This window comes from Ictalurus punctatus, chromosome 15, assembly GCF_001660625.3.
Source record: "Ictalurus punctatus breed USDA103 chromosome 15, Coco_2.0, whole genome shotgun sequence".
Taxonomy (NCBI): Eukaryota; Metazoa; Chordata; class Actinopteri; order Siluriformes; family Ictaluridae; genus Ictalurus; species Ictalurus punctatus.
This window is the reverse complement of record NC_030430.2, coordinates 5,615,001-5,629,410: the sequence shown is the minus strand read 5'-3', so window position 1 is coordinate 5,629,410 and position 14,410 is coordinate 5,615,001. Positions and strand designations below refer to the sequence as shown.

The 14,410-nt window shown below is 38.0% G+C and overlaps 2 protein-coding genes across 3 annotated transcripts in view; both read right to left on the bottom strand.

Moving 5' to 3' along the window:
• The window catches only part of calcrl2 (calcitonin receptor-like 2), a 28,810-nt gene extending 27,867 nt beyond the window's left edge, over nt 1–943 (bottom strand). Inside the window, exon 1 of the mRNA XM_017487285.3 lies at nt 800–943. The gene's annotated coding sequence lies outside the window, so the exon portion shown is untranslated. The remainder of the gene's footprint in view (nt 1–799) is intronic.
• A 2,451-nt stretch (nt 944–3,394) lies between these two features.
• On the bottom strand, nt 3,395–10,900 carry ttc29 (tetratricopeptide repeat domain 29). Of its 2 annotated transcripts, XM_017487284.3 has the most exons (10): nt 10,533–10,900; nt 9,458–9,550; nt 8,674–8,897; nt 8,400–8,585; nt 7,630–7,842; nt 6,462–6,547; nt 6,284–6,375; nt 5,587–5,710; nt 5,211–5,436; nt 3,395–4,304 (listed from the first exon to the last, which is right to left on the bottom strand). In XM_017487284.3, coding segments are annotated over exons 1-10 (1,323 nt in total). In that variant the 5' UTR covers nt 10,610–10,900; the 3' UTR covers nt 3,395–4,302. The 2 variants fall into 2 exon arrangements, with proteins under 2 accessions (XP_017342773.1, XP_053542276.1); XM_053686301.1 differs by lacking the exon at nt 3,395–4,304 and having other exon boundaries at nt 4,315–5,436.
• Between the last annotated feature and the right edge of the window lie 3,510 nt (nt 10,901–14,410).

Genomic DNA, 14,410 nt, shown 5'->3' with positions numbered 1-14,410 from the left:
ATAATTCATTTATAAATACTGTATGGCTACAAGAAGCGATCTGCGGGGTCCAAGCATCCTTCCACACGCCCAGTGCCCAGCTCTTACCAAGTTATTCAGAACAATAAAGAATGTGTAGATGAACATGCTCATCAAGTTGTGTGACTCAATATTAAGAATATGAATCTTTATATTAAGAACTCAATAATAAATATCATAACTTATATTAATGATGATGAGGATGATGATGATAATGCACTGCAACAAAGTTACAAGAAAGATGAATCCCGTGATTATGCTTCACCTACCCCTGGAGGTCCCCGGATCCCACTTTGAGAACTGTAGGTCTAGACTGATCTCCAAATCTATGATGAACTCATTTGCAAGAATAAACTATCATTCATACTTCATAAAAAATGCAATGATCAATAAGCTGGTTCACATACCGTACACTCTCAGAAACAAAGGAATCTGTACTTGTAGCTGTGATGCTACCATCAACCGTACCACCTACTGTATCTTTAGTACATATCTTTTTTACCTGCATGTGGTGTAGCTTTAATTAGGGGTGAAGCTTTTTCAGTAGTCTGTGGACTTTAGTGAACTGGAGGTGCATATTAAAGGTGCAGAAGACCCTTGTGGAAACCATTGAGGTTGGTATCTTAATTGTAAGAGGCACTCAGACTTCACTGCCATCACTGAACCTTACTATATCAGCCCTAGGAAGCCTTATAACCAAACTAACACTGCATGTGAATAACACTGAAGTTTGAACTAGCAGTCCAAAAATTCTAAATGAATCCCAACTCAGTAAACTTACCGTCAAAGCGAGATGTTCAGCGGTTGCTCCTCTTATATTCTCTCCCCATCAACATGCTTGAAGAGCGGCTTGATGAGGCTGAGAGCGTGTGTGTGTGTGTGTGCGTGCGTGCGTGTGTGTGCGTGTTCCGTGAGAGCGCGATCTGCTACATTCACGCGCTCCCAGAAATAATGACCGGGTTGCCAGATTGGAGCGGAAGGGTCAACCCACAGCTAGCTTTATATTATATTATGTCAGCAGGAAAACAGTGAAGTGATTACCTTAACACAAACTCCCCAGTAATTACTGTACATTAAAAAAGGCAATAAAAACCTTAATACACATTATGCTAACTCTCAATTCTGATTGGTTTAAAAGGTCACAGAGACTGTTTTAGTGTAATTGTGTTTAATTGCTGAAATGGTCTTTTCTGTAAGGAAATGTTTAGGTAACATTTATGGAAGGAGTCTCCAGTGTCAGCTCTTTGGAACAGTCAGGAGGAAAAGCGGATTTTTATTTTTATTTTTTGGCTTATTAAAGTCAAGAAAGAATAAAGAGTGGCTGGTGGGAGAACGGATAATCACAGCTGCTTTAACGTAAGTGATAACAGGTACCTACTCGACGCTCCACAACATTCAGTGGATATAAAGCATGACATATCGTTATTTAATAAATAAAACAATGCTAGCGTGGGCCAATTGCTATAGTATGAGAGGAAAAAAAACACTTTTGGAACACCCTGGACGGGATGCAAGTCCATCACAGGGCACAATCACATACACACTCACACACCCATTCATACTCTACGGACACTTTGGACACGCCAATCAGCCTACCATGCATGTCTTTGGACTGGGGAAGGAGACCGGAGTACCTGGAGGAAAACCCCGCAGCACGGGGAGAACATGCAAACTCCACAGACATGGGGAAGCGGTGGGTATCGAAACCTCAACCCTGGCAGTGTGAGGTGAACATGCTAACCACTAAGCCACCGTGTGGACTCTCCTCTAATATATTTAGATAATAAAAATTATTATTACTAATATTTATTACTTATTAGTAAGACTGAGCTGTCCGCAAGCAACAAGCTAACTATTTAAAAGCAAAGCCAATGATGTTTTAGCTAGTTAGCATTAACTGAGACAAATAACAACACGTTCTATTTTGTATTATTTTTTATTTAAAAAATCTTAGCACTTGCTTTGTATTGACCATATAATATGGTCAATTTGTATTTATACTCTTTTTTGTGGTTATGCCTATCCACAATGGCTATTTATTTTTAAAAATGTTGTTTTATTTCATTTTATTTCATTATTTTTATTATCATTTTTATTACCAAATGTGCTAGGACTGGCACTGAGGTGAGCTCAGATGCATTCAGATTGGCTAGAGGTGCTGTGATTGACAGGGAAAAGAGTAATGCCCCTCCCACCCAGAAAGCGCAATCTCCCTATGATTGAGTGAACGCCTTCTTGTTGTACCATTAGCATGACTGATAATAATTTTTTCCATGCTGTCACAATAACCTGAAGAAGCACTTTCCATCAGCACTTACATTATGTGGGAGGTTCTTTTATGTAGCACCAACAAAAATGGTTAAAGAACCATCCAACAAAAGATTCTTCCAGTGGTCTTTATTTTTTAGGCTTTGAGAAACATTTCCCCCCCTGACAAGAGCATGACCCCCTTTCTGTAAGCCTGGGGTGAGGAAAATTCAGAAGGATATTGCATCATCCGTAGACTTGTTGTGCAATTAGGGAAAATGGAAGGGGTCCAAGCCCCAGTCACTATCACAATTTAAGACAATTAACTATAAAACTTGCACAAATCTATTACTGTCAAACCGCAAAATGACAGAAATCACAAAACAAAATTAGGACAGAGTATATGTGGACCTCCATAACTAAGATTCCCAAATGGGCAGGATACACACGGGGCACATGGGACACAAGGTGGGGTACACCCTGGACCGGGTGCCTATCCATCACAGGGCACAATTACATACACATTCCCACACCCATTCATACATGACGGACACTTTGGACATGCCAATCAGCCTACTATGCATGTCTTTGGACTGGGGGAGGAAACCGGAGTACCCGGAGGAAACCCTCGCAGCTCTGAGAGAACACACAGACTCCACACACACAGGGCAGTGGCGGAGTGGCAGTATCGGGAACCCCCAACCCAGAGGTTGTGAGGCGGACGTGCTAACCTCTAAGCCACCGTGCGTTTATAAATTTAGTCCTAAATGACCTAAATTGACTTGGTTGGAAATGAAGTGGTGCTTACATGGATGGTGTGTAAATGCTACTAATAATGGGGCTTTGAATAATTTTGTCTAGGTTATCAAAAAAAAAGAAAGCAAAGGAAAGGAAATAAATGGTCAAAATGGCATACTGTCTAAAAATGGTAAACATGGGCTACTATTGTGATATACAATAAAAATCATTTAAGTGAAGATTGTACATAGATGAAATGCCTCGTGCGGACAAGGAATTGTGTTAAATGCTTTTATGACTATTTTTACGTCACCTTTTTATCTGTATGTTTTGTATAACTAACTCAGAAAGCACATGAATGCGGCATAATCGTTTCTTCATGTCTGCGTGGAATATTTCATAACCTCTGCATTTCTCACACAATTCAATTTCATGCTTCACTCCACACGAAAGTTCCTGCTGCTGTCTTGTTTTGTTTTCAGTAGTTTATTTCTTGTGTGGTCATTATTTCTGCATCCTCTCATATCAACCTAATTACTCACTCAAACAGATTTTTATTTTTTTATTTATTTATTTATTTATTTATTGTGATTTACAATTTCCTGTTCAATGCACTATAGCCTAATGCATGTTTTTTATGCAATTTTGCCCCCTATTGGTCAATTACATAATTGCAATTAAAAAAAAAACCATTTCATCAAAGGAGACATTGTATCAAATAATAGAATTAGGCTGTCTACTAAAATAATTTTTTTCCAACGTGTAACCTTATGTGGTCGATTCGGTTTCTCCAAAAAACATGTAAAATAGTTTTTACAACAATATAACAACGAAAGGGGGTTTGTGTGTCTACTTCCATAAATATTGTTAATTGTTATGGATAAGTGAATCACAGGTACTGAATAGAACAAGAAATAGAAATATGGTGAGTTGTAATCCATTTCAGTGTGATAGTACTCACATTAAAATACAAAAAGAATGTGAAGTGCACACTCAATAGCGTTTCTAGTGGAATATGATAAATTTTTGCTAAAATACTGGGAATAAATCAATCCACTCTTTCTTTCTCTCTATTTAGACAACTCAAAATGAGAGGGATATCTAAGGCTAAGTGATCAGGATATACACATCAGCTTCCTGAAGGGTGAATTTAATGGTTTATATTCATCTAATGATTGAGATTTCAGTATTGTTAGGGATGAAATAAAACAAAAGAAAAGAAATACAAAAGAAAGAAAGAAAAAGCTAGAGGTCTGGGTTTTCTTCTCTCCACTCATCATCTTTTTATTTCATTATTTCTTCTGTGGAAAAAGAATAAGAAAGGCAAGGTCAAGCTAGTTTTTAATAGAGACATGTACAGAGAACAACCGCAATTTTAAAATAAATGTGTGTATCTATCAAAATATTTCTTATTAACCTTGGAACTATAGGAATTTTTGGCTGTAGGGCTTTTAGGCATCTCAAGATTTTAATTCATTTTAGCCAGATGGGGTCTCTGGTACTCAGTGGGGACTTTAATGCTCAGTAGAGTCTTTGGTACTCAGTGGGGTCTTCGGTACTCTGTGGGGTGTCTGATAGCCTATGCGGTCTTTGGTAGCCTGTGGGGTCTTTGGGAGCCTATGTGGTCTTTGATAGCTTGTAGGGACTTTCGTAGCCTATAGGGTCTTTGGTACTCAGAGGAGTCCTTTGTAGCCTATGAGGTGTTTTGTAGACTATGTGGTCTTTGGTACTCACTGGGGTCTTTGGTAGCCTATGGGGTCTTTGGTAGCCTGTGGGGTCTTTGATAGCCTATGGGAATTTCGGTAGCCATTGGGGTCTTTAGTAGCCAATGGGGTCTTTGGTAGCCTGTGGGGTCTTTAGTATGCAGTGGGGTCTTTGGTACACAGTGGGGTCTATGGTACTCAGTGGGATCTTTGGTACTCAGTGGGGTCTTTGATAGCCTATGAGGTCTTTGGTATTCAGTGGGGTCTTTGATAGCCTATGAGGTCTTTGGTATTCAGTGGGGTCTTTGGTAGCCTCTGAGGTCTTTGCTAGTCAATGAGATTCTTTGATCGTCAGTGGGAGTTTGCCATGCAGTGCGGTAATTGCAGTGAAAAAACATGTCGAATGATTCAAGATAAGGCACCAATTCCAGCATGTTCACATCAGCACCTTTTAAGACCAGTTCTCATAAGTCTAACTGCAATGTGTGGATCCAGCAAACTCACACAGTGTCTCATGGAACTTATCCTCTTTTGTTTCTTTCCAGGAGATGAGTGTAGAGACGTTTGGTGGCTTGTTGATCTGCAAGTGGCTAGTGTACACTCTCAGCATGGAATGAGCTCGGGCGATGCCCACACACAGCTGAGCTTTCTCAATGCATGGATTCGAGTCGAGGCTGCATGCCATCTCAAAGGCCTGTGTAAAATACTCACAGCCTCGTTCATACTGAGCCTATACACAAATAATAATAATAATAATAATAATAATAATAATAATAATAATAATAATAATAATGCAAAAATTAGGAGAGAAAACAACCTAGAGACAAACCACATCTTCTCTCTCTCTTTCACATAAACACACACAGGTGCTCTTTCTTACTCTAGAGATGTGTATGGACCCCAGGCACATGTAAGCGTCCTGTCGATTTTCATGCTGATTGTTCTCCTGACAAACCTCGAGATATTTCTGTAGATGCTCAATGGCGTCACTTATTTTGTCCTCACTACAAGACACACGCAACCACAAACATCAAATATCACACAGAGACATTATGTAAGGAATAAAATGCTTTGAGTCATGCTGTTTTAAAAAAATCATTAACAGTGGGGTGCTATGATGCGGCCAGACACAAAGCAGCTAGTGCTGCCAACTCAAATTTGATTACTTTCCAATATCGGCATATTGTGATGTGTTTAATTCCTTTTATGCCACAGCAGTTTGCTAACAATTCATTTTTAAAATTTAAAGAAATTAAAAAACAGTACATTGTTTCCCTTTTAACAATTTATAGTTAAGTTTAATGTTGTGGAACATCCACAAGTTAGTTCCTGCTTTCGTTCCTCTCTTTTTTTTTTCACTCTCTTGAAGTTAATAAGCCAAAAAAAATGCAGCTTGTCATGTTACAAGGAAACTGTCTTACTGTTACAAGGCACTGACACTGGAGACTCCTTCCGTAAATCTTTAATGATGTCTCCTTACAGAATGTTTTACCATAACATTAATACATTTTTTATTTGTTTTTGAAAGCAACAAAACCAGTGTGTGTGTGTATGTGTTTGTGTGGGTGGGTGTGCACCTCTCCAGAGATTTAGCAATGGCCTTATAGGCTTTGCCTAGGCTCTCCATGTCTCCCAGTGCTGTGGAGATCTCCATGAACATGTTCAGGAACTGACAAAACAAAACAATTTGAGCATGTGTGAGTGTATGCGCGAGTGTGTGTTAGTGTGTGTTAGTGTGTGTATGAGGTCACTAACCTGTTTAGCAGTTGTTTGACTGCCCATGCTCTGATAGGCCAGTCCGACTCTGTACACTGCTTCGCCCTCCAGTGTCTTATCACCCGCTAAAGGAATGAAGGGATGAAGAGACAGAACAGGAAAGATTAGAAAAAGTGCATACTTCATTCCGCAATGTCACTGTTTCTGTTTCTTCTTCTCCTCCTCCTTCTTCTTCTTCTTCAAGCTCCCAAAGCTCTAGAGACACCAACAGGTCAAAGTTTGGCCAAATTTCAAAGTACGTATACGTCCATAAATTTTTTATCATGTGGCCAAAATTTCAATGCCATTTGTCACTAGATTCCTTGGAGTTCATTGGACCCTATGACACCAATTTCTACCTAATTAAATTTTTGGCCATCTGGCATTTTTTCCACCACTCCTCCTAAAATTTTGTCCAAATTTCACCAAATTTGACGCATAACATCTTCAGACCAATCCGCACAAAGGTTACCAAATGGAATTTGGGAATTTTTTCGAAACCGTTTGCTTGTAACAAGCCAACAAATCTGGCGATGAAATTGCCAATCAGGAAGTGACACTGTGTCTCATTAACAACTTTACGCATTGCCATGAAACTTGGTATGTGTCTTCAAGACTAAGACGCAACCAATCACATGACAACGCCACCTAGCGTGGTGAATACGTGTCGTAAATGCTTGAATCTGGTTGGTGTCTTCGCTACTCCTCCTACAAATTACACCCAAAAACATCACATTTGGATCGTATCATCTTAAGACGTGTCCGCACAGAATTTATCAGATGGATTTTTGATATTGAAAACCGTTCTCCTGCAATGTGCCTGCAAAGGCAAAATACGGGTTCCTAAGTATAAATCTCTGGAATGCATTTACATATCAGCATCAAACTTATGTATAGGCAAAGCTATATCTCTGAAGCTCGTTTTTCATATCAGTACAAAACTTTCTACTTTCTACTCGCTTGCAGCTTTAATTACTATTATTATTATTATTATTATTATTATTATTATTATTATTATTATTATCTACCATTAGGTTTGTGTTGATGCTGTCACTGTAACCAAAATATATCTGGGTATATTGTTTAATGAAATACTGGCGCATGACTAATGTGTGTGTGTGTGTGTGTGTGTGTGTGTGTGTGTGTGTGTGTGTGTGTGTGTGTTTACCTTCTTTAGCCATCTCATAAGCCTGGTTGAGGAGCTGAATGGCTGCTCGGTATTCCCCACACTGCAGCTGCCTCTGTGCCAGCAGTGTGTAAACCCTGCAGAGACTTTCACACGCACGAGACAGGTGTGTGTGCCCGCTCTCGTCCTGCCACGACTGTCCCACTGCCAGGTGATGAAACATCTCAAAGTGCTCCTGTGCCAGTTCCAAGTCTCCTGTAACACACAGCAATACACACACACACACACACACACACACACACAGGCATAATTTCACAGAAATACATCTCTATTCAATACATCAATCAAATTGTGTTGTATTTTACAGTATTATTATACCACAGAAGGTTTTGATTAATATTTCTATAACAGCAGTTCTGACAATAGTTCACAGGTTTATATTATTGCTCGTGATGATCATAATCATAATCATAATCGTTATCGCTTCTATAAGCAACAGCTCATTCTTAGGCACCTGTTTGGCAGACACTTCACATAAAGTAAGTCTAATTATAAACAAATTCTAAAAAATGTGTTGTTTCTTTTAAATAAAAAGGTGTCATTGTCGATATGATGAAGTTTACTGTAATGAGAAGTTTATTAACGTTTACGGAAGGAGTTTTCAGTGCCAGAGCGTTTTAATTAGCATCAAAGGTAAAGCTAAAACTTTTCGTTTTCCGGACTCAGTAACATGACAAGCAAATTTGAGCAAAGTTCAGTACAGTGACTCAAGCTGCACTAACACTAACAACTCCAGTGCACGTTTGTGTTACCTCGCTCCAAATACAGGTGGGCGAGGTGTTCACTGGCCTCAGCCTCCCTCCTGCTGGAGTCCGTCTTGACTTTGCGGGCAGCTTTGAGGCCGAGCTTATAAAAGTGATGACGCAGCCACATGTCCTCTGGCTCTGAGAAAAACTTCGCCAAGGCCAAATGACTCTCATACACCTCCACAAACTGATCTAGAGAATAAGAACGAAAAAAGAAACATTTGCATTTGAATTCCTATCACGTTAGAGTTAAACGTAATGTCCCTAGCTGAAGCATCACCAGCTCTTTGTGCAGCCTCAGCGCGGGTCAGGTGCTCTCTCAGCATCTCCAGTTTGTCTGGTTGCTCCTCCAGAGAACGCTGCAGCCACAACTCGCTGTCAGGACCCGCGGCTAGACGCTCGTCCTTCCAGCGCTGCAGCAAAGAGGAAAACTTTTTAAAGGAGCCATGAAATCCCTCCTGCAGCATGGACACGCAAAGATTCTGGTGCAGACTGTATCGGAATCTGGAAGATGGATAAAAAGACAAGAAATATAAACAATCCCAAATGTTACAAACAAAAATCATTTTTCTCGACAAAAAATATGACCTTCCATATGGATTCCGTAGATCACACAGGTGAGTAACTACGTTTTCCAAAACATTTATAAATACAGTATTTATAAATACAGTATGTTCAGATATTAGATATATATAACAGCACACATTAGTGCTTAATAATAATAATATTAATAATAATTATAATAATAATAATAATAATATAATTAAAATAAATCTATTCAGCAAATGTTATGAAATAGGTTCCTGACTACAATTTTTTTTTTTTTTTTTAACATGCGTTGCCATGTGAAATAGTGTGTTTGAGTCTGTTGACTTGGCCCACAGCGTCATCTACTGGACAAATAATAACACGCAACAAGTTGTGTGCTGGAGGTTTATCTAAAGCTTTGTTTTGCTTTTGTATATCTATTACTTTACATTAGCTGAGGGACTACAGATGAAATGTGGGAACAGTAGGACCTTCACTAACTGTCCATGGTCCCTGTTAAACAACTAAACACTCACTGCGCTATTTCATCCGCATTCATCGTGGTGGTTTGGATCCTCTCCCTCTCAGCAGAGCCTCGGTTTGGTTTTTTCATTTCTTTTCCATGCAGGCTAGTCAAATCAAATAAAGCACATAAACTATGCAACAACATATAGATAATAATTTCAGTGTAATGATATAGTCACTTTGTGTTTCACGCATTAAGCAGGACGGAAATGGAAGAAGACAAAGACTTTTTCAAGTGGAGGCAAGACCTAACCATTACAGTCTTATAACTAGTCTTCTATTCAGTCTTATAACTATAACAGTCTTATAACTAGTCTTCTATTCAGTCTTATAACTATAACAGTCTTATAACTAGTCTTCTATTCAGTCTTATAACTATAACCGTCTTATAACTAGTCTTCTATTCAGTCTTATAACTATAACAGTCTTATAACTAGTCTTCTATTCAGTCTTATAACTATAACAGTCTTATAACTAGTCTTCTATTCAGTCTTATAACTATAACAGTCTTATAACTAGTCTTCTATTCAGTCTTATAACTATAACAGTCTTATAACTAGTCTTCTATTCAGTCTTATAACTATAACAGTCTTATAACTAGTCTTCTATTCAGTCTTATAACTATAACTTTCTTATAACTAGACTTCTCACCTGTCTTGTAACTATAACTGTGTTTTAACTAGTCTTATAACTAGTATTCTCATCAGTCTCATATCTATAACTTTTTTACAAGTAGTCTTCTGTTCAGCCTTTTAATTATAACATTCTTATAAGTAGTTTTATAAACAGTCTTGTAACTTGTCATATAACCTATATATTCTTATAGCTATAAAAGTCCTATAACTACTCTTCTAACCAGTCTTATAATTATAACAGACTGAAAACTAGTTTTCTAACCAGTCTGATTTCTATAACAGTATTCTCTATAACTATAACTAGGCCTACAGCAGTCCTATAAGTAGTCTTCTAGCCAGTCTTTGAACTATTAAAGTCATCTAACCAGTAGTATAACAACAACAGTTTCATAACTAGTCTTCTAACTAGTCTTCCTGCCCCAGTGATTGTATCGGTGGTGTGTTGCAGTACCTGGCTTTGACAGAGCTCTTCTCATTGATATCAGGGAGAAATCGTGGTTTCTGACGGGGAAACACTGCTGAAGCCATTCCGATATGAGTTCTAGTTCCACGAGCGGCCAGGTTTTTCCCACAGATCAGATAAATGATGACATTATTAACTAGACAGGGGGCAAAACCTCATGCCATGTCAAAAAGTTATTTCCTAGAAATAAAAATGTATTTGTAGTCTTCTTTTTTAAACACGTAACATGATGTTCTATAGTTCTCTCCGATGCTCTGTTGACATAAAAGAATATTTAAAAAAGTTTCAAAGTTTTACTTTGTTGTAGCTTGCTATTTTAGCATTCCTGTTTTTTTTTTTGTTACAAGCGTGAGAACGCGTCGTCATAACAACATGTGCGCATGCGCCAAGCGCTTCGAGGTCTAAGCAGAACGAGCTCCATTTGAATTATTCAGGTCAGATTTCGTCATTTATATATATACACACTACCAGTCAAAAGTTTAGACACACTCATATTTTATCCCCCCCTTCCCCCCACACGTTTTAGAATAATGATAAAGTCATCAAAACTCTGGAGTAACACAAATGGAACAAAAAAATAATAATAATAAAAAAAATAAATCGAAATAATTTAATATTTTATCATCTTCAAAGTAGACGCACTTTTTGCCTAGAATTTCCAGAAGTGTATTCCTGGCATTTTCTCACTAATTTCCCTGAGATTATTTTAAACAGTATTAAAGGAGTTCACACCGACGCTGGACTCTTATCATCAATGAATACCTTGACACGATTTTTTTTTTGAAATCGGTCTGCAACACCGATTTCAAACATTTAATCGCACACCCTCAGATCAAAAGGTATTTAAGATCGTGAGAAGCATTTCAGTTGAATGTCCACAAACTTTTGACCGGTAGTGTGTGTGTGTGTGTGTGAATATCATTTTAATGTTGACTAATAGGCAGGTCAGTGTCATTATTTAAGATGCCATTTATATACATGAATAATTTTGCTTAATTTGTGAGACGTAAAACATTTTTAGATTTCAGATAAAGAGAATTTATAGATAAATTAACTCATTATTATTACAACCTACCATCTAAGTTGTGATACACACTACCTTTTTATGCTAGCTCATTGGCGCCCCCTTGCGGCCCACAGTATGAGGCGGAAAAAACACTTTTCTATAATCTACACCATAAAATATATTATACAGGTTATACAGACTGTTTGGAGCCATATTGTAAATAAATATACATTTTTAAACAGTAGCTGGCTTTGTTGCTGAGCCTTATCAAAAGATACGGTTTTTATCTGCTTTTTTACAGATATAGTATAGTCTATTTCTCTGATGCAGCACTTCGAATCTGACAAGAACCGAATAGGGACTGCACTAGTCTATGCTGAACAAATTAGCTGGCACATTACATCAGTGGTTTCTAATGTCAGGCTTGGAGAAACCTAGAGGTCTGTAAAGAATAGTTAGATGGTCTGATATTTAAATTTTTATTTACAGAGTTGGACATCCCAAACCATCACAAATTATATTATATTATATCGATTGAGTTCTTATATTAATTATTAGCTTATCTGATAGGTAAGTAAAAACAGTAAATAATATCTACTTGGACCTAACATTTTTTGTCAGTGCCAATAGACAAAATATTCGTGTAAATATTCTTTATTTTGTAAATAATGTTCATGAAATAAATCTCTACTGAGAGAGAACGTTTTGACCTCTCAGGAAGGTCAGATGTGATGTTAACTCTCCTCCACTGACCCCAGAAGATCTCCCAGAGAACCGACTGCTTGTCCAGTGCAGTCCAGCTGCCTTGGTTCGACAATTCCTATCCAAATGATTCAAATGTGCTTCTCTTGAGACTGAGGAGAAGCAGTGCTTGTTATTATAGCCAGACTCTCAGCTCTTTCCAACCAACAATTTTTGTATGGAAAAAACTGGGTGGAAGTTTACCACTTAACAGAGCTTAATTTTCTTAGTGGATTCCTTGGGTATATGTATTGACTCATATCATTTGTGTGTGTGTGTGTGTGTGTGTGTGTGTGTGTGTGTGTGTGTGTGTGTGTGTGTGTGCTGAAATGTTCTCTGTTATCAAAGAAAAATCTGAAATGGGAAAGCCATAAAAACTAGTTTATGCCAAGGCATGCCTGAGCTAACTTACACTGGCCACAGAACAAAGAGTTCATCTGAGGCAGATTTATGTGACCAGATCACTTGTGTGAAAGGAAACAGCTACAGTTACATCTATTAACCAGCCTTCAGCAACTGTAACAGAAGCCACAACAGAGTGGTATTAAATGTGCAATATCCTATGAAGAAAAACACGTTTCCAACCACTGGTGGTGTATAAAGGATCTAAGTAAAAAACAAATTAGGTCTCCTTGTGGCAACGTGTTTTTAAGGCTAACAAGGTTCACATGTCGTGCCAAATTAAGCAGGTTAGATAATGACTTCATTATGAGATGTATAAAGATGACTGTAGTACTATAACACTAATGATGCAATTGAAATATATAAGATCATTGACAAAGAAGACTTTATAAGATGTAAATAATAATAATAATAATAATAATGTAATAATGGTTAAATATATCCAGTGGAGCCAGGGATTTTGCAAAGCATAATTTAAGAGAGGGTACAATCCGAGTGTATATTGTTTTAATTACAGTAAAGGATGAGCCCTGTTAGGAAAAACCCACGTTAAATGAAATGAACTGAAGTGACATTTTATTTATATAGTGCGTTCAACAATGAAAATGGCCACAAAACAGAAATCCAGATGTAGGTTTAGATATTTAACGAGCAAGCCCGAGACGGCAGTGGCGACGAAAATCTCCTACAGATGACATGAGGTAGAAACTTTGAGAGGAACCAGAATCCAAAAGGAACCCTGATATGGAATCCAGAGAGTCGGATGCAAGTGCAGAATCTTTTTTATTAAAAGATAGCACAACTAGAGAGAGAAAAAACCCAACAAAGACTGGAAAGCTGGAACCACTAAACCGCTAAAACTGGAACCACTAAAAGAAGGAACTAGACTAAGGATAAGCAAGGCAAGGCAAAGGAAAGAAATACCATACCATAGCATACTGGAAACCATACCAAATATACACAAACACAATGCTCCACAACCATGGAGGGAAAACACAGAACTTAATTAGGGAACTACTTGGGGAAACACAAAACAGATGAGCACAATGAAGCAGGAAAATGGAGCAAACAACACAAGTAGAAATTCAAACAAATAAGTGAGATAATTACAAGTCATTCATCACTACTCATAGCTCGTGCAAATACTACGTCACTGTCACTTTGAGACATAGCTGAAAAAAGGATGCGCAAGTGTTAAGCTCTGCCCCTTGTGGTTAGAAGGGGTGAAAGAGAAAATTTGTCTACTTATATGCTATCAAAAAAAAAATCATATGCCAATACTAGTGCTGATCCAAAACAGCGCAGTCTTTTCCAGATCCACGCAAAGAAAGTCATGACATCCCTCTTAATTTTCAGTACTGACCCCATTTCATTGGCCACGCCCACTTTGGTTAAGTTGTGATAGAGCATTACTGGAGTGACTACACACATTTTCTCTAGCATCATGTCTTTTCAAATCCTTGCTTTTTTCTTGGTTGTCCTCCACAACAAGTCTTTCTTTCTGTCTTAGCCAAATGCACATTCCCATCAATCTCTCTGGAAACACCTGCCTTGGCAGGTGTTTCTTCAACTTGTTTCTCCAAGATCCTTACTCTTGCCTTTTCCTGGCTTGCCTTTTTATCTTTTCCTTACTATCTCTCTCTACCTCCAACTCCTGCTTTTTCTTTTCTATCTCCGTGTCCATCTTCCTCTTCATTTCCTCAAACACTCGCTCCAT